At 37.8% G+C, this 21,604-nt stretch overlaps 1 protein-coding gene across 1 annotated transcript in view; it reads left to right on the top strand.

Moving 5' to 3' along the window:
• clstn2a (calsyntenin 2a) overlaps positions 1-12,709 on the top strand; it is a 228,798-nt gene extending 216,089 nt beyond the window's left edge. The window contains exon 15 of the mRNA XM_026205013.1: positions 12,545-12,709. Coding sequence (XP_026060798.1) covers positions 12,545-12,694 — 150 coding nt within the window. The 3' untranslated portion in view covers positions 12,695-12,709. The remainder of the gene's footprint in view (positions 1-12,544) is intronic.
• The last annotated feature ends 8,895 nt before the right edge of the window (positions 12,710-21,604 follow it).

Genomic DNA, 21,604 nt, shown 5'->3' with positions numbered 1-21,604 from the left:
ATGACAGACACTCTGCAACTCTCAAGAACTTCACTTTAACACTATAGGTGAAGCAATCAACAAACACTTAAATAGACAAGAGTTTGAACAAGAGCTTAAAATCCCAACACTGGAACTGGAAGATGGCAGTTGCATGGATGGAACCTCTCAGCCTCTCACCCTGGACTGCAGCTCTTAGGGGTTCCTTTATACTCCAGCTAACTAGCTAAACAGGAGTCAGGTGGCACTCGTTAGCCTGCCAAGCACAGAGAGGAGGAGGAGTAAAATAAACAAGATCACAGTCTACACACACACACACACATGCACACAGTATGGTTAATGAAATCAAAAGACAGAATCACTTATGTCCCTATGGACGTAACACCCCCACCACTAAGTTTTTTTCTTTTATCCCTTGATTTGGAGAATTTTTTTAATATATATCACTTAAATTTCAGTACCACCGGTCCTGGACAGTGCATCGGCAATAACATTTTCAGAGCCCTTCATATGACGAATGTCGAGATTATACTCCTGAACAAATAACGCCCATCGCATCAAGTGTTGATTCGAGTTAGACATCTGGACTAGGAAAGTCACGAGATCAGATTTTAAGTGTGCTTGATGGAGAGGAACACTATCACACCCCATTTCAATACCACAAATCAACACATCCGTGCCAGTGTATGAGCTTTGCGAGAAGGGCAGTAATTCTTTTAAGACAAAGGACTGTGCTGAGCCAGTGTCACGCAAAATCACATTGCGGTGCGTCAAAACAAACTCATCTGCTAACACAGCAGCATTCAACAACAAATTTACTTTTTGTTCATTTAAATGAATGAAATCACCTTCAGGAAGACAAGTTTTAAAGTCCTCCAGTAATATCAATTCTTGTAATTGCTCAAAAGTAGTGGCCTTACTGGAGAGACACCATTTTTCAAACATTACTCTTTTCTCTCTCGCAAATTCTACATGCGTCTCTCTGACTTTGCATGCACTCGAAACTTTTGGCGATATGCTTCAGGAACTAGTTCATAGCCTCTGAGAACCGCAGTTTTAAGGATATTATAATCGAGAGACTGCTCAATTGGTAATGACGCGCAAATCTCTTGAGCTTTACCTGTTAAGCTACATTGCAGCAATAATGCCCACATATCGCTTGGACATTTAAGTTTACCTGCGATGTGCTCAAAAGCGACAAAGTAGGCATCAGCCTCTGACTAGCGGAAGGGAGGCACAAGCTTGATGTATTTGCTGACATCAAATTCCTGAGCACTCCTTGTGTGTGAGATTACAGGTGCAGGAGGAGAAGAAATGGAGATCTCGAGCGCGGAGCTGGGATAGGTTTCCTGCTTACCTTCGCTGACCATAATGCTATAGTATGGAATTTAACCTCTCTATCAGTTTCTGCCTCTACCACTCTGAGTTTTAACCGTAAATTCTCATTCTCCTGCTTTTTACTTCAAGGTCTAATTCCTTTAGACGAATGGATAAAGCTTGCACTTTTAATAGTATTTACACCAGAAGCGAACTCTTCAGCCACCGCATTCGTCGCAACCTCAGGGTGTTCGTCAACTTCTGGTAAAATACCATTGTATACGAGCTGCTTAAACAAATAATCCTTAAATCACTTACTTTTTTTTCTTCATTTACTATCTCGATATTAAAGAATTCTGCAATCAAAATCAGATCTTTTTTACTACATTTCTGAAAGATCTCTGTGGAGGGAGGCCTATAGTAGGCCTAAACCCAATCGCGCGTTAGGGGTGGCGAATCCCTACTAATTGTCTCCACATCCACCTCATCAGACAACGAGAGGTGGAGTGTCGACCCCTCACCCTGGGGGGAAGAAACCGACGAGTGTGCTTCCGAACCCAGGGATTGGGCGCAGGATCTGGCAGATGAGGAAGATTCACCTGCGAAACCCAAGAGTGCAGCAGCTACTCTGCCTTAGCAGAACCTGGGCCAGCACCGCGGGGAACAGTTGGCGAAGTGTCCGCATCGGCAATCATTCACAATGCGGACAGCGGAGAGACCTGTCCCTCGAGAGCTGACTCAGCATGCTTCGATCCCAGGCAAACCACGCATAGACTGTGTGTATCCCCACCTGTTGTGTAGCCCGGGCAGGGAGGAACACACAATCTATAACGCAATCTGAAATCGCCCCTCAAATGTCGTGTCTTAGCTTCGCTTTTTGGAATTATGTTGTTTAATTGGACAGACAACAGCAAATAAGACTCACAAGACAGATTTTAGACATGCACACACAGAGCGCTTGCTGAAAGACGCGAAGCTGAAGTCAGCTGCGTGGCACGTGCCTTTATAGCTTCCTGGTCGCTATGTCACCCAGCCTGTGATGGAGGAACGTATATTATATAATGTTATAGTAAGAAATGTTAAGAACGGGGTCTTCAACCTTTTTACAGTAGATGGATGGAGCGATAGAGCAAGGAATATTGTAAAAGATTGAGATTTGCATTCTAGGTCTGGCCTCTAAGACCATCTTTACATTAGTAGGCCTAAACCTAAACCTATCCATGATTTAGCACTAAAATCAAGAGGAAATGATAGTTGAATAACAAGATAAGGAAAGCACGTAACTCTGGTCAAAAAGGCAACAAAGTCGTCTTGTTTTTTTAACAAAGGTCAAAATTCCTGTTATAATGTAGATTTTTGAGGGTGCACTCTTGTCATAAATTAATCTATTACTTTTCCTACATCATTTTTAACAAAAAACATTGATAAAATATATATTTGGGAGTCTTAGACCTTCCAAACGATATATAGTTTGTCAAGATTAGATTAGATTTAATTGTAATATAGTGAAGTAAATGTAGGCGTCCCACAGAGCGGACGGGTGACAGTTAACAGGTTAAACCAAGCATTTCATGTAAATTTATACACCAATTCTGATTGGTTGCTTGGAATGTTGTTCCAGGATCAACAAGGATGTTGATACTGGAACAGTTTAAACTTGGGTGTAATTTTCATGCACATGAAAACATACCAGAATAAAATGATCCAATTCAATCATACTAATATGCAAAAATGACTTTTGATAAACTAACAATTGTGCTTCATTGTTTTTTTGTTTTGTTTTTTATTGCTGAAGAGTGTTTAACCCTTTTCTTCTGTGTTCTATTGTACAGACATGAAATTACTTTCCTCCAGCATGAGGTTTATTCATTATACTTTTTAGTGTGTAGGGCTTTTACATTTTCTATAAACAGAACGCATTAAATTAAAATCATAAAGCCCTGCTCATATTTAAAAAATAATGCAAAAATTATGTAATTCATTACTTTCCATAAAAAGTAAGTAATTTAATGAGTTACTTATTTTAGGGAGTAATACAATATTGTAGCTAGTGTATTACTTTTAAAAGTAACTTAAAGAAAATGAACAGCATAAAAACGTTGAAAAGCCTGTATTATATAATGTTATAGTAAGAAATGTTAAGACCGGGGTCTTCAAACTTTTTATAGTAGAGATATGGAGAGATAGAGCAAGGAATCACCATACTGTAAAAGGTCTGGCCTCTAAGACCATCTTTACATGAATAGGCCTAAACCTAAACCTACCCATAGTTTATCACTAAAATCAGGAGGAAATGATAGTTGAATAACAAGATAAAGAAAGCACACAACTCTGGTCATAAGGTTTAAACCAAGCATTTCATGTAAATTTATACACCAATTATGATTGTTTGCTTGGAATGTTGTTCCAGGATCAACAAGGATGTTAATACTGGAACAGTTTACACTTGAGTGTAATTTTCATGCACATGAAAACATACCAGAATAAAATATTAGTCTTGCAAGCAAAAAGACATGTTAGTTATGACTTTGAGAGTCATGAGTTTAGTAAGATTATCAAAGTAAGATTATGTCAGATTATGGGAAAATCATGGCTTTATTGTTGGAGATTTGGACATGTAATCCAAAGGTTGCGAGTTCGAGTCTCTGGCTGGCAGGAATTGTGGAGGGAGTGAATGTAGGCACAGCTGAAAGCTTCTTCCCATTATTACAATTTTTACAGGTTCTCAATGTAGAACATTCAGTTGTGTTCAAAATTATTCAACCCCCTTTGTGCAAAATCTTTTATTCTTTAAAATCACCAATAAACGCTGTCTGTAAGTGTTTAGAAGCTTCTTTCACCTCTCTACTACAGTTTTGGCCCATTCCACACCTGAAAAAGCTTTCAGATCACTGATAATCTTTGGTTTTCACATTGCCACTGCTTTCTTCAAATTCAACCAGATATTTGAAATGAGAATTAAGCCTGGAGACTGAACAGGTCACTCAAGTACATTCTATGACTGATCCCTGAACCAAGCAGTAGTAGATTTGGATGTGTACTTTGGTATGACTGGCCTGCAGGAAAGTCCATTGATCATCAGCTTCAGTTTTTGCACCAAAGGCATCACAATTCTTGTCAAAATGGCCTGACACTTTAAAGAAACCATGATGTCCTTCATACAGTCATGATTTCCACTTCCTTCTACAGTAAAGAAACCCCATAACAGGGCTGATCCACCTCCAAGTTTGTGGATGGAGATGGTGTTCTTCTGCTTATGAGCTTTGCCTTTTTTGCAGCAGACATACTGCTGATCCATGGGTCCAAAAAGTTCCAGTTTGGTCACATCACTCCATATAACATTCCTCCAGAGCTCCACAAGTCTACACAAATGTATATTATCAAGTTCTAGTTGTCCTTTGTTCTTCTTGATCAAGAATGGTATTCTACAAGATGTCTCAACATAAAGGCAATACTTGTCTAGTGATCTTCTTACACACTGCTTTGAAATGGTTTTCCTCCTTTCATCGGGTCATCTTGCAAGTCTTTGGCTTAACATTGCAGATTTCTCTCAGTTGCTCTGATTAAACATTTTATGATATTGTGCTTTTTCTTCCACAACCTCAAAGATTTTCTGGTAAAACATATTTTAAGCTAAGGAATAAGGCTGAGAGCTGTGTCTCTAGGAACTTTCAATGTCTTGGAAATATTCATATATCCTTAGCCTTTCTAAAGTACTACGATATTTATTCTCTTTAGCTTTTGTGAGATCTCTGTTTTAATAGAGTTTCTAAAAGCTTAATTGTGTTTTGAGACTGTTTTATTCCCCACCATGCAAATAAGTGATTTAAAACAGCAATGTTGAATAGGGCTTGAATAATTATGACATAGCAGTATTATTAAAAAATCTTATAACTCAAAAGTATTACATTATATATTGACAATATCACTTTTAATACGCCAGTGAACTGTTATAGATACAATTTCTATTTTATCCTGGATCTTCAGAAAAGCTTGTATTTGTAAAGTACTGCAGTCTCTAGGGGGTTGAATAATTTTGAACACAACTGTATGTGACCCTGGACCAAAGGGTCTTAAGTTGCTGGGGTATATTATTATTAATAGCCAAAAAAAAAAACATTGTATGGGTCAAAATTATCGATTTTTCTTTTATGCCAAAATCATTAGGATTTGAGTAAAGAACATATTCCATGAAGATATTTTGTAAATTTAATTTGGACAATTTAAAATGTGATTTTCTCAGTATTTATTTATGTATTTATTTATTTATTGCACCCTCAAATTCCAGATTTTCAAAAAGTGGTATCTCAGCCAAATATTGTCCTGTCCTAACAAACCATTCATTAATTGAAATCTTATTTATTAAGCTTTCATGTGATGTATAAATCTCAGTTTTAAAAAATTGACACTTTAGAAAGTTTTTTGTGATCCATATTTAATACGTTCTGTTTATAGAAAACGTAAAAGCCCGACTCACCAAAAAGTGTAATGAATAAACCTCATGCTGGAGGAAAGTAATTTCATGTCTGTACAATAGAACACAGAAGAAAAAGGTTCAACACTCTTCAGCAAGAAAAAAAAAAAAAAAACAATGAAGCACAATTGTTAGTTTATCAAAAGTAATTTTTGCCTATTAGTATGATTGAATTGGATCATCTTTTTTATAAGCTGTGTCTATTTCCAATGAATACTTTTTGTGACATATTTACTGTTCTCTTAAAGCCACTGTTTTACAATTCAGTTAGATGGCTTAACAAAGGGACAACACATTATTCACAAAATAAATCAATTAATTTTCACTTTCAACACAATAGTGTTGTGATCCCTTTAAATTAAAATCATAAAGCCCTGCTCATATTTAAAAAATAATGTAAAAGTTATGTAATTCATTACTTTCCATAAAAAGTAAGTAATGTAATGAGTTACTTATTTTAGGGAGTAATGCAATATTGTAATGTATTACTTTTAAAAGTAACTTGCCCCAACAATGCACGCACAGAAAATAACAGGGTAAAAATGTTGAAAAGCCTGTATTATATAATCTTATAGTAAGAAATGTTAAGACCGGGGACTTCAAACTTTTTATAGTAGATGGATGGAGAGTTAGAGCAAGGAATCTCCATACTGTAAAAGGTCTGGCCTCTAAGACCATCTTTACATTAGTAGGCCTAAACCTAAACCTACCCATAGTTTATCACTAAAATCAGGAGGAAATGATAGTTGAATAACAAGATAAAGAAAGCACACAACTCTGGTCATAAGGTTTAAGCCAAGCATTTCATGTAAATTTATACACCAATTCTGATTGGTTGCTTGGAATGTTGTTCCAGAATCAACAAGGATGTTAATACTGGAACAGTTTACACTTGAGTGTAATTTTCATGCACATGAAAACATACCAGAATAAAATATTAGTCTTGCAAGCAAAAAGACATGTTAGTTATGAGTTTAAAATTCACGAGTTTAGTAAGATTATCATAGTAAGATTATTTCAGATTATGGGAAAATCATGGCCTTATTGTTTGAGATTTGGACATGTAATCTTAAGGTTGCGAGTTCGAGTCTCGGGCCGGCAGGAATTGTGGGGGGAGGAATAGGCACAGCTGAAAGCTTCTTCCCATTATTACAATTTTTACATAGGTTCTCAGTGTAGAACATATGTGACCCTGGTCCAAAGGGTCTTAAGTTGCTGGGGTATGTTATTATTAATAGCCTAAAAAAACATTGTATGGGTAAAAATTATCTATTTGTCTTTTATGCCAAAATCATTAGGATTTGAGTAAAGATCATATTCCATGAAGATATTTTGTAAATTTAATTTGGACAACTTAAAATGCAATTTTCTCAGTATGTATTTATTTATTTATTTATTATTTATTTATTTATTGCACCCTCAGATTCCAGATTTTCAAAAAGTGGTATCTCAACCAAATATTGTCCTGTTCTAACAAACCATTCATTAATTGAAAGCTTATTTATTAAGCTTTCAGGTGATGTATAAATCTCAATTTTTAAAAATTGACACTTAGGACAGTTTTTGTGATACATATTTAAAGGGATCACAACACTATTGTGTTGAAAGTGAAAATTAATTGATTTATTTTGTGAATAATGTGTTCCTTTGTTAAGCCATCTAACTGAATAGTAAAACAGTGGCTTTAAGAGAACAGTAAATATGTCACAAAAAGAATTCATTGGACATAGACAAAGCTAATAAAAAAAAAGATGATCCAATTCAATCATACTAATAGGCAAAAATTACTTTTGATAAACTAACAATTGTGCTTCATTGTTTTTTTTGTTTTTTTTTTTCTTGCTGAAGAGTGTTTAACGTTTTTCTTCTGTGTTCTATTGTACAGACATGAAATTACTTTCCTCCAGCATGAGGTTTATTCATTACACTTTTTGGTGTGTAGGGCTTTTACATTTTCTATAAACAGAACGCATTAAATTAAAATCATAAAGCCCTGCTCATATTTAAAAAATAATTTAAAAGTTATGCAATTCATTACTTTCCACAAAAAGTAAGTAATTTAATGAGTTACTTATTTTAGGGAGTAATGCAATATTGTAATGTATTACTTTTAAAAGTAACTTGTCCCAACAATGCACGCAAAGAAAATAACAGCGTAAAAACGTTGAAAAGCCTGTATTATATAATCTTATAGTAAGAAATGTTAAGACCGGGGTCTTCAAACGTTTTATAGTAGATGGATGGAGAGATAGAGTAAGGAATCCCCATATTGTAAAAGATTGAGATTTGCATTTTAGGTCTGGCCTCTAAGACCATCTTTACATTAGTAGGCCTAAACCTAAACCTACCCATAGTTTATCACTAAAATCAGGAGGAAATGATAGTTGAATAACAAGATAAAGAAAGCACACAACTCTGGTCATAAGGTTTAAACCAAGCATTTCATGTAAATTTATACACCAATTCTGATTGGTTGCTTGGAATGTTGTTCCAGGATCAACAAGGATGTTAATACTGGAACAGTTTACACTTGAGTGTAATTTTCATGCACATGAAAACATACCAGAATAAAATATTAGTCTTGCAAGCAAAAAGACATGTTAGTTATGAGTTTAAAATTCACGAGTTTAGTAAGATTATCATAGTAAGATTATTTCAGATTATGGGAAAATCATGGCCTTATTGTTTGAGATTTGGACATGTAATCTTAAGGTTGCGAGTTCGAGTCTCGGGCCAGCAGGAATTGTGGGGGGGGGGATAGGCACAGCTGAAAGCTTCTTCCCATTATTACAATTTTTACATAGGTTCTCAATGTAGAACATATGTGACCCTGGTCCAAAGGGTCTTAAGTTGGTGGGGTATGTTATTATTAATAGCCTAAAAAAACATTGTATGGGTAAAAATTATCTATTTGTCTTTTATGCCAAAATCATTAGGATTTGAGTAAAGATCATATTCCATGAAGATATTTTGTAAATTTAATTTGGACAACTTAAAATGCAATTTTCTCAGTATGTATTTATTTATTTATTTATTATTTATTTATTTATTGCACCCTCAGATTCCAGATTTTCAAAAAGTGGTATCTCAACCAAATATTGTCCTGTTCTAACAAACCATTCATTAATTGAAAGCTTATTTATTAAGCTTTCAGGTGATGTATAAATCTCAATTTTTAAAAATTGACACTTAGGACAGTTTTTGTGATACATATTCAAAGGGATCACAAAACTATTGTGTTGAAAGTGAAAATGTATTTATTTATTTTGTGAATAATGTGTTCCTTTGTTAAGCCATCTAACTGAATAGTAAAACAGTGGCTTTAAGAGAACAGTAAATATGTCACAAAAAGAATTCATTGGACATAGACAAAGCTAATAAAAAAAAAGATGATCCAATTCAATCATACTAATAGGCAAAAATTACTTTTGATAAACTAACAATTGTGCTTCATTGTTTTTTTTGTTTTTTTTTTCTTGCTGAAGAGTGTTTAACGTTTTTCTTCTGTGTTCTATTGTACAGACATGAAATTACTTTCCTCCAGCATGAGGTTTATTCATTACACTTTTTGGTGAGTAGGGCTTTTACATTTTCTATAAACAGAACATATTAAATTAAAATCATAAAGCCCTGCTCATATTTACAAAATAATTTAAAAGTAATGCAATTCATTACTTTCCATAAAAAGTAAGTAATTTAATGAGTTACTTATTTTAGGGAGTAATGCAATATTGTAATGTATTACTTTTAAACGTAACTTGTCCCAACAATGCACGCAAAGAAAATAACAGCATAAAAACGTTGAAAAGCCTGTATTATATAATCTTATAGTAAGAAATGTTAAGACCGGGGTCTTCAAACGTTTTATAGTAGATGGGTGGAGAGATAGAGTAAGGAATCTCCATACTGTAAAAGATTGAGATTTGCATTTTAGGTCTGGCCTCTAAGACCATCTTTACATTAGTAGGCCTAAACCTAAACCTACCCATAGTTTATCACTAAAATCAGGAGGAAATGATAGTTGAATAACAAGATAAAGAAAGCACACAACTCTGGTCATAAGGTTTAAGCCAAGCATTTCATGTAAATTTATACACCAATTCTGATTGGTTGCTTGGAATGTTGTTCCAGGATCAACAAGGATGTTAATACTGGAACAGTTTACACTTGAGTATAATTTTAATGCACATGAAAACATACCAGAATAAAATATTAGTCTTGCAAGCAAAAAGACATGTTAGTTATGACTTTGAGATTCATGAGTTTAGTAAGATTATCATGAGTATAGTAAAATTATCATGTCAGATTATGGGAAAATCATGGCTTTATTGTTGGAGATTTGGACATGTAATCTTAAAACCCTTGTGCGGTCTTCGGTCATTTCTGACCGGAATATTTTACGTTTTGAAATGTTAAAAATCACAGCTTCATCGGAATGATATGAAATGCGGTGACTTTCATGGCATTTGGGGTGTGAACATACAAAAAAATTGAGGGCATGATTCGAACAGTCTAAGTGGGCGTAAAAAAAATAGTAACACTCATGGTCTTCGGTCAAAAATGACCGTCCATAGGAAATGAATGGGAAATAGACAAAAATACAACAATTCAGAGAATATTTGTGTACACAATCTACAAATCGATCACAAAACTGAAAAAAAGTGCACAGCAGTGAAGGGATAACACTATAAAACATCAAGAGTGTGATATTGACACATCCAATCACACACAGATGCACACACACACACACAAACACACACACACACACACATACTTACACATAGACACCTATGAACTACTGTGTCTGTAACACAGAGCAAAGTTTTGAGAATGTGAAATCCATTCAATAATTCAGTCATAATGCAGAGAAAATCTAACAGCAGTGAAGGTATGACACTCTAAATAATCACATACACACACACACACGCGCGCGCACACACGCACACACCTATGACCTGCTGTCTGTAAAACAGCGATGAGAAGCAAGCGCTGCCTCTTGGGTTTGTCAGTGCACTTAGAAACTCAGACTTGGTCCTTTGCACCATTCTGAGGATTCTTATTTTTTATTTTTTTGCAGGAGCTCTGTGCCACTGAACAATATGTTCAGGTTTGATTGCAATCATAATGCAAAAACTTTAATGCAAATAATGCATGAAATCATTATTTATAACAGAAGAAATATAAAAAAATATACAAAAAGTACTCTTTAGAATGTATTAATATATATTCAAGTCCACTACTTAATATGAGTAAGCAATTATGTCTAAAAACAATAAGGGAATTCACAAGCCTCTCTATAGATTCCTATACTGGTAATAAGTGGTTGCACCATGCACTTACATGTTTTTCTTTCTTTGCTCTGACCAGGTGGCGCTAAAAAATCTTCAAAAAAAATGTATTTGAAAGGCCTAGTCTCTGGTTTAATCTGAAATACAACATTAATTCGAAAATAATTTAGAAAAATTAGAAAAAAAAATTATGTACTATTTTCTATGAGAAAAATTGTTCATAAGTATTGCATAAATATGAATTAATACCTTAAAATTTTCTCAAAATACAAAAGAAAAAAGAAAAAATATTATTGAATAAAAATATATTCCACTGATTTTACTGGGGGGCAAAAAAGTTACATTTTAGGTGTCCGGTCACTTATGACCCCTGAAGACCCTGAGTGTGACTCCCAAATGAGGTCCGCACAAGGGTTAAGGTTGCGAGTTCGAGTCTCGGGCCGGCAGGAATTGTGGGGGGAGGAATAGGCACAGCTGAAAGCTTCTTCCCATTATTAAAATTTTTACATAGGTTCTCAGTGTAGAACATATGTGACCCTGGTCCAAAGGGTCTTAAGTTGCTGGGGTATATTACTATTAATAGCCAAAAAAACATTGTACGGGTCAAAATTATAGATTTTTCTTTTATGCCAAAAATCATTAGGATTTTGGGTAAAGATCATGTTCCATGAAGATATTTTGTAAATTTAATTTGAACAACTTAAAATGCAATTTTCTCAGTATTTATTTATTTATTTATTAACTTTTGCACCCTCAGATTCCAGATTTTCAAGTAGTTGTATCTCAGCCAAATATTGCCCTGTCCTAACAAGCCATACATTAATTGAAAGCTTATTTATTCAGCTTTCATGTGATTTATTCATCTTAATTTAGAAAAATTTACACTTAAGACAGTTTTTGTGATCCATATCTAAAGGGCATCTATTATGCCCAATTTAACACGATGTAATATTATTATATATTATAATATTATCATTTATTTTAACATGTTGTCTATCAACACACATTTATGTCCAAGCACCATGTAAAATCCAATCCAAAGGATTACATTCAATTTTGTTCTATTTGTACAATGACAATGAAATCATTTATTCATTCAAATCTAGATCTGTAGATCTGTACCATTATTCACTGATAATCTTGCCTTGTTTTTGTAAGGTTGTGCATCCTTAGACTTTTAGTAGTTTTTTTTTTTTTTTTTTAGATTTTTTCCAAAAACATTTTTAAGCTTTTCTCAAAAACCTGAGCTTTTATCTTTAAAAGTCACACTTGATTGTGCTCAAAAGCATTGCTCAGACTCTTTGCAAGAAAATTCAAATCACTGTTATATTTCATAAAGTGGTTTTAGAGTTTTAGAAGGTTCACTTGTGATCAATCCAATAAAAATCCAGCCATTCATTTATTCATTCTTGATGTGGCCATAAGGTCAGATTTTAATTCTCCCTGTTGTCTCTCTGAACTATTTTCTGTTTGTCCCGCCTCTCAGATTGGAATAGTGCACAGCTCAGAAGCCATAGAGCATGTCAATCACATGGCCGTCCAATCTCAGTACATGAGACCTGTGCATCATCCACTGCTGGTCCATACTGTCAACTCTGATCACATCTCAGGTAAAGTCAGCCTTAATGTCTCTTAAAGACTCATCCATTCCTGGTCATGAAGTCATTTTACCCTGTATGACACTATTGTGTTGAAAATTAAAAAAAATTTATTTTGCGAATAATGTGTTGTCCCTTTGTTAAGCCATTTAAGTGAATTGTAAAACGGAGAACAGTATAAGTGTCACAAAAAGTATTCATTTGGCATAGACAAAGCTTATAAAAAAAGCAAAATGTACCCACATGTGCATACAAAATCCGCACACTAGTCTAAGTGGACGACAGGTTCTTGAGACCGTATTGTTGGTTTGGAGGATCTTGGGAAATTACACTTACTCTAGCAGCTCACGCACACACCAGGGACACCAGCGATCTCCCCAAGGGCGCACAGAGCACAGCTGACTGCAGAGAGATGGAGCATTCTGGACGGACGAAATAAAGAGGGAGAGGGATGACAGGATGCGAGACATGCTGCTTTAGAAGAGACATGGAATAACAGCAGGTGGCACTGTGACCTCATGCTCCCAATCCTGCTCTTGTTGACTGTGAGGTCTCAGTAAATGACACTGTTCTTAAAGTGAAATGTGCAAAACTGTCTTCCGCTGCCAGCACAGCTAAATAAGCTTACTACAGTTATTGTACTACAGTTAAAAGTATATATATATATATATATATATATATATATATATATAAATAAAAGTATATATAAAAGTATATATAAAAGTATATATAAAAGTATATATAAAAGTATATATATATATATATATATATATATATATATATATATATATATATATATGTGTGTATGTATGTATGTATATATATATATATATATATATATATATATATATATATATATATATATATATATATATATATATATATATATATATATATGTGTGTGTGTATAATTAATGTATTATAATTAATTAATTAATTAATTATAATTATTGTTTTTCCTTAAAGGGGGGGTGAAATGCTATTTCATGTATACGGAGTTTTTTTACACTGTTAAAGAGTTGGATTCCCATGCTAAACATGGACAAAGTTTCAAAAATTAAGTTGTACGTTTGAAGGAGTATTTTTGTTCCCAAAATACTCCTTCCGGTTTGTCAGTTTCGGAAAGTTTCGGAAAGTTTTTTTCGAGTATGGCTCTGTGTGAAGCAGAGTTTTTAGGCCCTATGATTAACACCTCAGAAAAAAACAGAGGTGTTAATCATAGGGCCTAAAAACTCTGCTTGTAATAACCTAGAACACTGTCTAAGACTTGATGGTTGCTCTTTCAGTTCTTCGTCATCAGTTAGGAACCTAGGTGTGCTACTTGATCGCAATCTTTCCTTAGAAAGCCACGTTTCTAGCATTTGTAAAACTGCATTTTTCCATCTCAAAAATATATCTAAATTACGGCCTATGCTCTCATTGTCAAAAGCAGAAATGTTAATCCATGCATTTATGACTTCAAGGTTAGACTATTGTAATGCTTTATTGGGTGGTTGTTCTGCACGCTTGGTAAACAAACTACAGCTAGTCCAAAATGCAGCAGCAAGAGTTCTTACTAGAACCAGGAAGTATGACCATATTAGCCCGGTCCGGTCCACATTGCAATGGCTCCCTATCAAACATCATATAGATTTTAAAATATTGCTTATTACTTATAAAGCCCTGAATGGTTTAGCACCTCAGTATTTGAATGAGCTCCTTTTACATTATACTCCTCTACGTCCGCTGCGTTCTCAAAACTCAGGCAATTTGATAATACCTAGAATATCAAAATCAACTGCTGGCGGCAGATCCTTTTCCTATTTGGCGCCTAAACTCTGGAATAACCTACCTAACATTGTTCGGGAGGCAGACACACTCTTGCAGTTTAAATCTAGATTAAAGACCCATCTCTTTAACCTGGCATACACATAACATACTAATATGCTTTTAATATCCAAATCCGTTAAAGGATTTTTAGGCTGCATTAATTAGGTAAACTGGAACCGGAAACACTTCACATAACACCGTACTTTCTACATCATTAGAAGAATGGCATCTACGCTAATATTTGTCTGTTTCTGTCTTATTCCGAGGTCACCGTAGCCACCAGATCCAGTCTGTATCCAGATCAGAGGGTCACTGCAGTCGCCCTGATCCAGTACGTATCCAGACCAGATGGTGGATCAGCACCTAGAAAGGACCTCTACTGCCCTGAAAGACAGCGGAGACCAGGACAACTAGAGCCCCAGATACAGATCCCCTGTAAAGACCTTGTCTCAGAGGAGCACCAGGACAAGACCACAGGAAACAGATGATTCTTCTGCACAATCTGACTTTGCTGCAGCCTGGAATTGAACTACTGGTTTCGTTTGGTCAGAGGAGAACTGGCCCCCCAACTGAGCCTGGTTTCTCCCAAGGTTTTTTTCTCCATTCTGTCACCGATGGAGTTTCGGTTCCTTGCCGCTGTCGCCTTTGGCTTGCTTAGTTGGGGTCACTTCATCTACAGCAATATCATTGACTTGATTGCAAATAAATGCACAGACACTATTTAAACTGAACAGAGATGACATAACTGAATTCAATGATGAACTGCCTTTAACTATCATTTTGCATTTTTGAGACACTGTTTTCCAAATGAATGTTGTTCAGTGCTTTGACGCAATGTATTTTGTTTAAAGCACTATATAAATAAAGGTGATTGATTGATTGATTGATGTTAGAAGGAGCGGAATTTCCTTATATGGGTCCTAAGGGCACGTCTGCCGGAAGAGCGCGCGCTCCCGTATAGCAGAGCACCGAGATGCTGAGCATAGACATTCATTCACTGATCAGAGCGAGAGTGTCGCGAAAAGTCACAAAAGAAGTGTGTTTTTGGTTGCCAGGGCAAGACAACCCTGCACAGATTACAAAAAAAAAAAAAAAACAGCATTAAGGGACCAGTGGATGGAGTTTATTTTTACAGAGCATCAACGGAGTTCCCTGCATTTCGAAGATGCTTGTTTTACAAACAAGGCCCAGTTTGACGACGGATTTGCATATCGTTTATTTCTTAAGGATGATGCAATCCCAACGAAAAAGGGTCACGATCGTGTGTTGGAACCGAAGGCGGTGAGTAAAACTGCTTAAAATATCTCTGCCTCCTTGTTAGTGCGTCCGCCTCCGGTGTCTTTTGATCGTTAATTTAAAGGACGATCATGGAAATGATCGAATATTGACATCCCTAAATACAAATGAGTTGGATGGAAAACGGTCTCAGGTTACGTATGTAACCATAGTTCCCTGAGTAGGGAACGAGACACTGCGTCCTCTAGGGGGCGCTTTGGGGAACACCTCGTCGTGACCCGTGTCTGAAGCATACAATGAAAAAACACCAACTTGTTGGCCGTCGACAGCCTCCGACGTCACTACCGGCGCGACTATAAATCAGCACCGGGAGAGCACGTCATTATCTTCTTCGTCTGAAGCTTGCGTCCGAAGCATGGCAGAGAGCTAGAGGACGCAGTGTCTCGTTCCCTACTCAGGGAACTATGGTTACATACGTAACCTGAGACCGTTCCCTTTCGAGGGAACTTCGAACTGCGTCCTCTAGGGGGCGCTTTGGGGAACAGTATACCCACGCCGCCATGCTGAGGGGAATGCAGGCCAGAATCATGGCGAGCACTAAGTACCAACTCTACCATTACTATGGGAGTTGCCCCTGGGACGTTTAGACGGCTGTCTGTGACAGTACCCCTTATGGCCAAAAGGCCTAAGCTACATACCCAACTTAATTGTTAGGGCCTCGGCCCTGGGTAGAGCTGAAGGCTTGGAATCAGGAAAGATTCCTTTAAAGGGATACGGCTAAGAACCTAGCATTTTTACCAATTCTTGCCTGTCACACAGGGGCTACCGCTAGCTTACGCATAAGCTTGCTGAAAGAGCCGTCTCAACAGTTCTCTAGTAGCAACACCCTGTTTAGATAGGTATCCGAGGATACATAGGTGGAGTGGCGCCCAAGATGAACGGGGCTTTTACCAACTCAAGAAAGGGCACGAAGCAACCGCGCGAAGCCCTCACCATATAGGATTTTAGAAAGAACGCAGAATACTAGCGTGCAAACTTACCACATTGTGGATTTCAGAAAATGTGCAAAGACTACACGTGCACACTTACCATAGCATGGATTTTCAAATACTGTTCTAAGGAGGGGCTCTCGTGGCACTCTGATAGAGCAGCTCATAGATGGAATGTTGCATCTTAAAACAGTATGATTGAGAGTCATCAACTCGGTCTATGGAAACAATACTGGAGCGCTCTGGGAAAAAAACAGAGAACTCCGTCTCGTACGAGAGGAGAACTCCGAGCTCAGAGTAGCGCACTCATAGGTGACCCATTTTTTGGAAAAAGGGGAGCGCTGCTAAATTACCACGAGAATCAATAGCCCCTCATGTTGAGAAAAGCGATGCTTGAGGTGTATAAACAAATACACACTGGCTGAATGGAGCCCAAGGAACCAAGGTCTAATCATCTCAGGAAAGGGAACGAAGCGTTACCCCTCATCGTACAAGATTTCAGAAAGTTTGCAGAGTCTTGCATGCAAACTTACCACTTGTGGATTTTTAGAAAGTGTGTTCACATACACACTGACCACCATGTGGTTTTGAGAAAGTACACAAAGCTTAGCGTGTGTACTTAAAGGTTCCTAAGCATCGTAGAGGAGCTGAATCTCACGGGAGAGGCAAGCTCAATTACAAACCTCGGGTGAGGGGAGCATCACCTGAGGCAGCATATACAAGAAGACTTCTGTAACTGCCACCTCCACTTCCCGGTAGATACGACAGCACCCCTAAGCGGCCAGGAGACCCCTCGGGGTGACCTGGCCAGACATCCATGAAATTCCCTGCAGTGCTGTGCCAGGCCTGATGATCAAGGAGGCTCCCTCAGAAGCCTGTGATCTCAGCCGCCTAATACCGGAACATGAAGCCGGATGGCTGCTGCTGACGAATGTTTAGTAAACACTGTAACTGAGCACTGCAAAGGAAACTCAGACAGAGTTTATTAGTAGACACGTAACCACCAGCAATTAAATACACATAAGTATATACAGAGAGGGTTACATGTACTCACTCACCCTCCTACGCCGGAGCCCCGCTCAAGGGGTAGACTGTTATGCGAGAGGTTTCCACCTAACCTCGATCAGGTGGAGAGCTGGTGGTTACAGGGGAATTAGGAAGGGGAGTATAAAAGCAGAAGTTAACCTTTCGAAGTCGATTAACGCATATACGCGTTTGTCTTTTCTTTTAGTAGATACCTCGGTATCATTCTGATTTGGACGAGAACGCTGCCTCGTCTAGATCATACCTCTTAGGTTCTGCTTACCTCCTCGTGACCCACGATTCCTCTAACCCCTGCCCGCAGGTGGGGGAGGAGCGCGAGTTGCGACACTAGCCTTCTGTGCCCATCTTTGATCCTCAGATCGAGTCAGGCCAGGACCCCTATGTTGTTTGGGCTCAGACCTGGACCTTCGTGGGACGAAGGATCTGAAAGCAGCAGAGCGCGCCTTCGTCTCCCTGAACTTTTCAAATCGCCGCCTCAACGGAAATACCGAAAAGTTCAGTAGGCGAAACCTGAGCATCGGGCAGAAAGCATTTTCTTTCCTCCCGATGTCTGTTCATCCACAGATGTCTCTCCGCTGCCACCATGGGCGCCATAGTCCTGCCCCATGGCGGAGGCGGCCTGCTTGGTAGCATGGAGAGAGATCCATGGTGTGGCGCAGCTCAGCTACCTGATCAGAAAAAGGCCCCAGCCTCTATCCAGGTCTCTTAGCAGATCAGTCTGATATGCTTGAAGCACCAGCATTGTGTGTAATAAAGCCTCAGCCTGACCTGCTACTGCGTATGCCTTGCCATTTAAGCGAGATGATTTTCTGAAGGGGCTTAGATGGCAAGGAGGGAGAATAAGAGAGGAGGTTTCCCCTGCAGAAAGAAAACATTTTTCACATATAAAAATTTATAAATTATTTATAAAATTTTTAGCTCTTTCTACAGGGGCATTCCCTCCTAGCCGCTTTCATGCATCACCTCGATGTCGGCAGATTACTTTAATGCCGAAACCGATGGATGCAAAAAGAAAACGGCATCTTTCATTTCTTTTTAATCTCTGTATGGAGATCATGCACAAATGAAAGGCTCACCTGAGCTGGAGGGTTATGGTCAAAAGGTAATTTTCGCTCAATAACCTCCAACAGCTCTACATACGCAGGGCAGGAGAATTGAGAAGGCTCAGCCTCAGCTTCTTCACCATCCTCAAATATCTCCTGCTTTTCCTGGGTAAAAACCCAGCAGAGCACTAACCTCAGTATGAGAAAGTGTTAAAGATATAACATCATCCTCCCAAGGCTCTCTCTCGTCCGCCGCCCCTTTTTTTTTTTTTTTTTTTACGATCTCGAAAGGGAAAGTCCCTCTTTAAACCATTCAGACAGATCCATATGTATTCTCACGAGCTCATTTTCTTTCCTGCCTCAGCGTGGACAGATCCTGAACCGCGGGAAGCAGATGGCTTGCCTTTATTTTATTTATTTTTTTTTAGAAGAGAGACGAACGAGAGCGGAGCTTTTTCCATTGAAAAAAACGCTCATAGTGCACGCAGATTGCCTCCTCAAAGACATCGCGTGCGTGCTCTTCACCCAAACAAATGACGCAAAGATCGCGTGTGTCATCGGGTGTCAAATAACGCCGACACGGATGCACACATCGTCTAAACGCTTGCTAGTTGTCGCCATGATAAACAGAGAAAGATCGCCCTTACCGGTTCTTTCAGATGCACGCTTCAAACAAAACAGTCAGTTGAAGATGAAGAAGATAATGACGTGCTCTCCCGGTGCTGATTTATAGTCGCGCCGGTAGTGACGTCGGAGGCTGTCGACGGCCAACAAGTTGGTGTTTTTTCATTGTATGCTTCAGACACGGGTCACGACGAGGTGTTCCCCAAAGCGCCCCCTAGAGGACGCAGTTCGAAGTTCCCTCGAAAGGGAACTGGTTATTGTCTGTATCAAACCATGCTTCCGAACAAATGTGATTCACCATTCTGGGAAGCTCCAGGACAGCTGTCTCTCCGAGCGCGGTGCTGTCTGTGAGCGGGGCGGAGTAACGTAGCCCTCAACCACGCTGCAGTGTTTGTAAGAGCTGTCAACTTCTCCACACCATTTACAGAATGAAATTCTCTGACTACCTTTATCTCCCAGGACTGTTGTTGAATCTTCCAAAAGTTTTGGCTTGGGGTGCTTCACATGCGCAGCAGCACTTTTCACTGCAACAATAACACGGGGCTGCCCGCCGACGTGCCTGACTTTAAATCATTGCTACCAAACACGGATATCGGCCGATGACGATTTATTAAAAAATGACAAATATAGGCCCGATATATCGGCCGAGCGATATATCGGTCGATCTCTACTATATACATCTGGACACTCTTGATGCATCTTTGAGGTTCACATTATTTGACTTCTCAAGCGCCTTCAGTACAATTCAGCCTCAACTGTTGTGTGAAAAGATGAGGAGAATCCAGGTGTATTCATCATTGGTCCAGTAGTGTATGGACTATTTATCCTGCAGACCACAGCATGTGCGTCTACTGAATAGTGTCTCTAATACTATTCTGAGTATCACAGGAGCACCACAAGGAACTGTTTTGCCCCCCTTTTTTTGTTTACCATCTACACTGCATGCTTCCAGTATAATACTGATAGCTGTTTCCTTCAGAAATTCTCTGATGATACAGTAGATGTCAGCTAGAGAATGATTAAGGATTTTTTTTGTCTGGAGTGACCACAACAATCTCCATCACAGCATCTTAAAAACCAATGAGATAGTTGTAGATTTAAAGAGGAAGAGGAGCACACGATCAATTTCGATCACCATACGGGGCATCACAGTGGAGATAGTCTCCAGCCACAGATACCTTGGTGTGCAGCTTGACAACTAGCTAGACTGGAAGAGCCATGTGGAGATATTGTACATGAAGGGTCAAAGCCAACTTTATTTTATAAAGTGGCTGAGGTCATTTAACATCAGCCATCCCCTATTTTGCTGCATCTATCAGACAGTGTTGGATAGTACTCTGTCTATAGTGTGCTAGACAGAGGGTTTCCCACATGAGAGATAGAAGCAGAGTTAACAAACTTATCAAGAAGACTGGCTCTGTTGTTGGTATAGAATTTGATGCTTTCCAGTAGGTGACAGAGCGGAGAATACTCTCTAAGCCTCGAATCCCACGGAGGAGATCCAGAAGGGTAAAAAGAGGAGTTATGAAAGAGAGAGGAAGAGAGAGGACCAGGCATTATTGATTTAATGTGAGTGTTACAAGTTAGATAATGTAAGTGTATTTTCTAACATGACAGTTATTGCCTCTATTACGTAAATTATTTCAGCAACAAAGGTGATTTGAAACATGTATCCCACATTGTTTTCTCTTGAATGAACTGACTGTAAAAAGTACTAAGTTGAAAGAAAATCTTACTGTTGTGTTTTGGCGATTGAACCAAATGTTCTCTTTGTGTGTTCTGAAAAAATGTTAATGTGGAATGAAAATATGTGCAACTACAATGAAATCATGAGATCAGTTTTGAAAGAATGGCTAGTGGTGTGAGTTTAATATTTTGTACTAAAAGTTTAGAAAATGTAGATCTTATGAAAAGAGAACCAACCCAATCAAAAACCTGTAAACCTTCTTTTTTTTCTTGCTCATTGATGCTTCACAAACCAGTCCAGTTGGTTTTGTTTTAATAAATCTTAAGTTTGTTTGTCAGCTGTCATTAGAAAGGAAGAAAAATATGGCTGATTGTATTCACACAATGGTGGAACATATATATAAATATATATATATATATATATATATATATATATATATATATATATATATATATATATATATATATATATATATATATATATATATATATATATATATATATATATATAGAAAGA

The sequence above is a fragment of the Carassius auratus genome, chromosome 27 (assembly GCF_003368295.1).
Source record: "Carassius auratus strain Wakin chromosome 27, ASM336829v1, whole genome shotgun sequence".
Taxonomy (NCBI): domain Eukaryota; kingdom Metazoa; phylum Chordata; class Actinopteri; order Cypriniformes; family Cyprinidae; genus Carassius; species Carassius auratus.
Note: the sequence above shows the minus strand (reverse complement) of the source record. Positions and strands in the feature narration are given on the sequence as shown.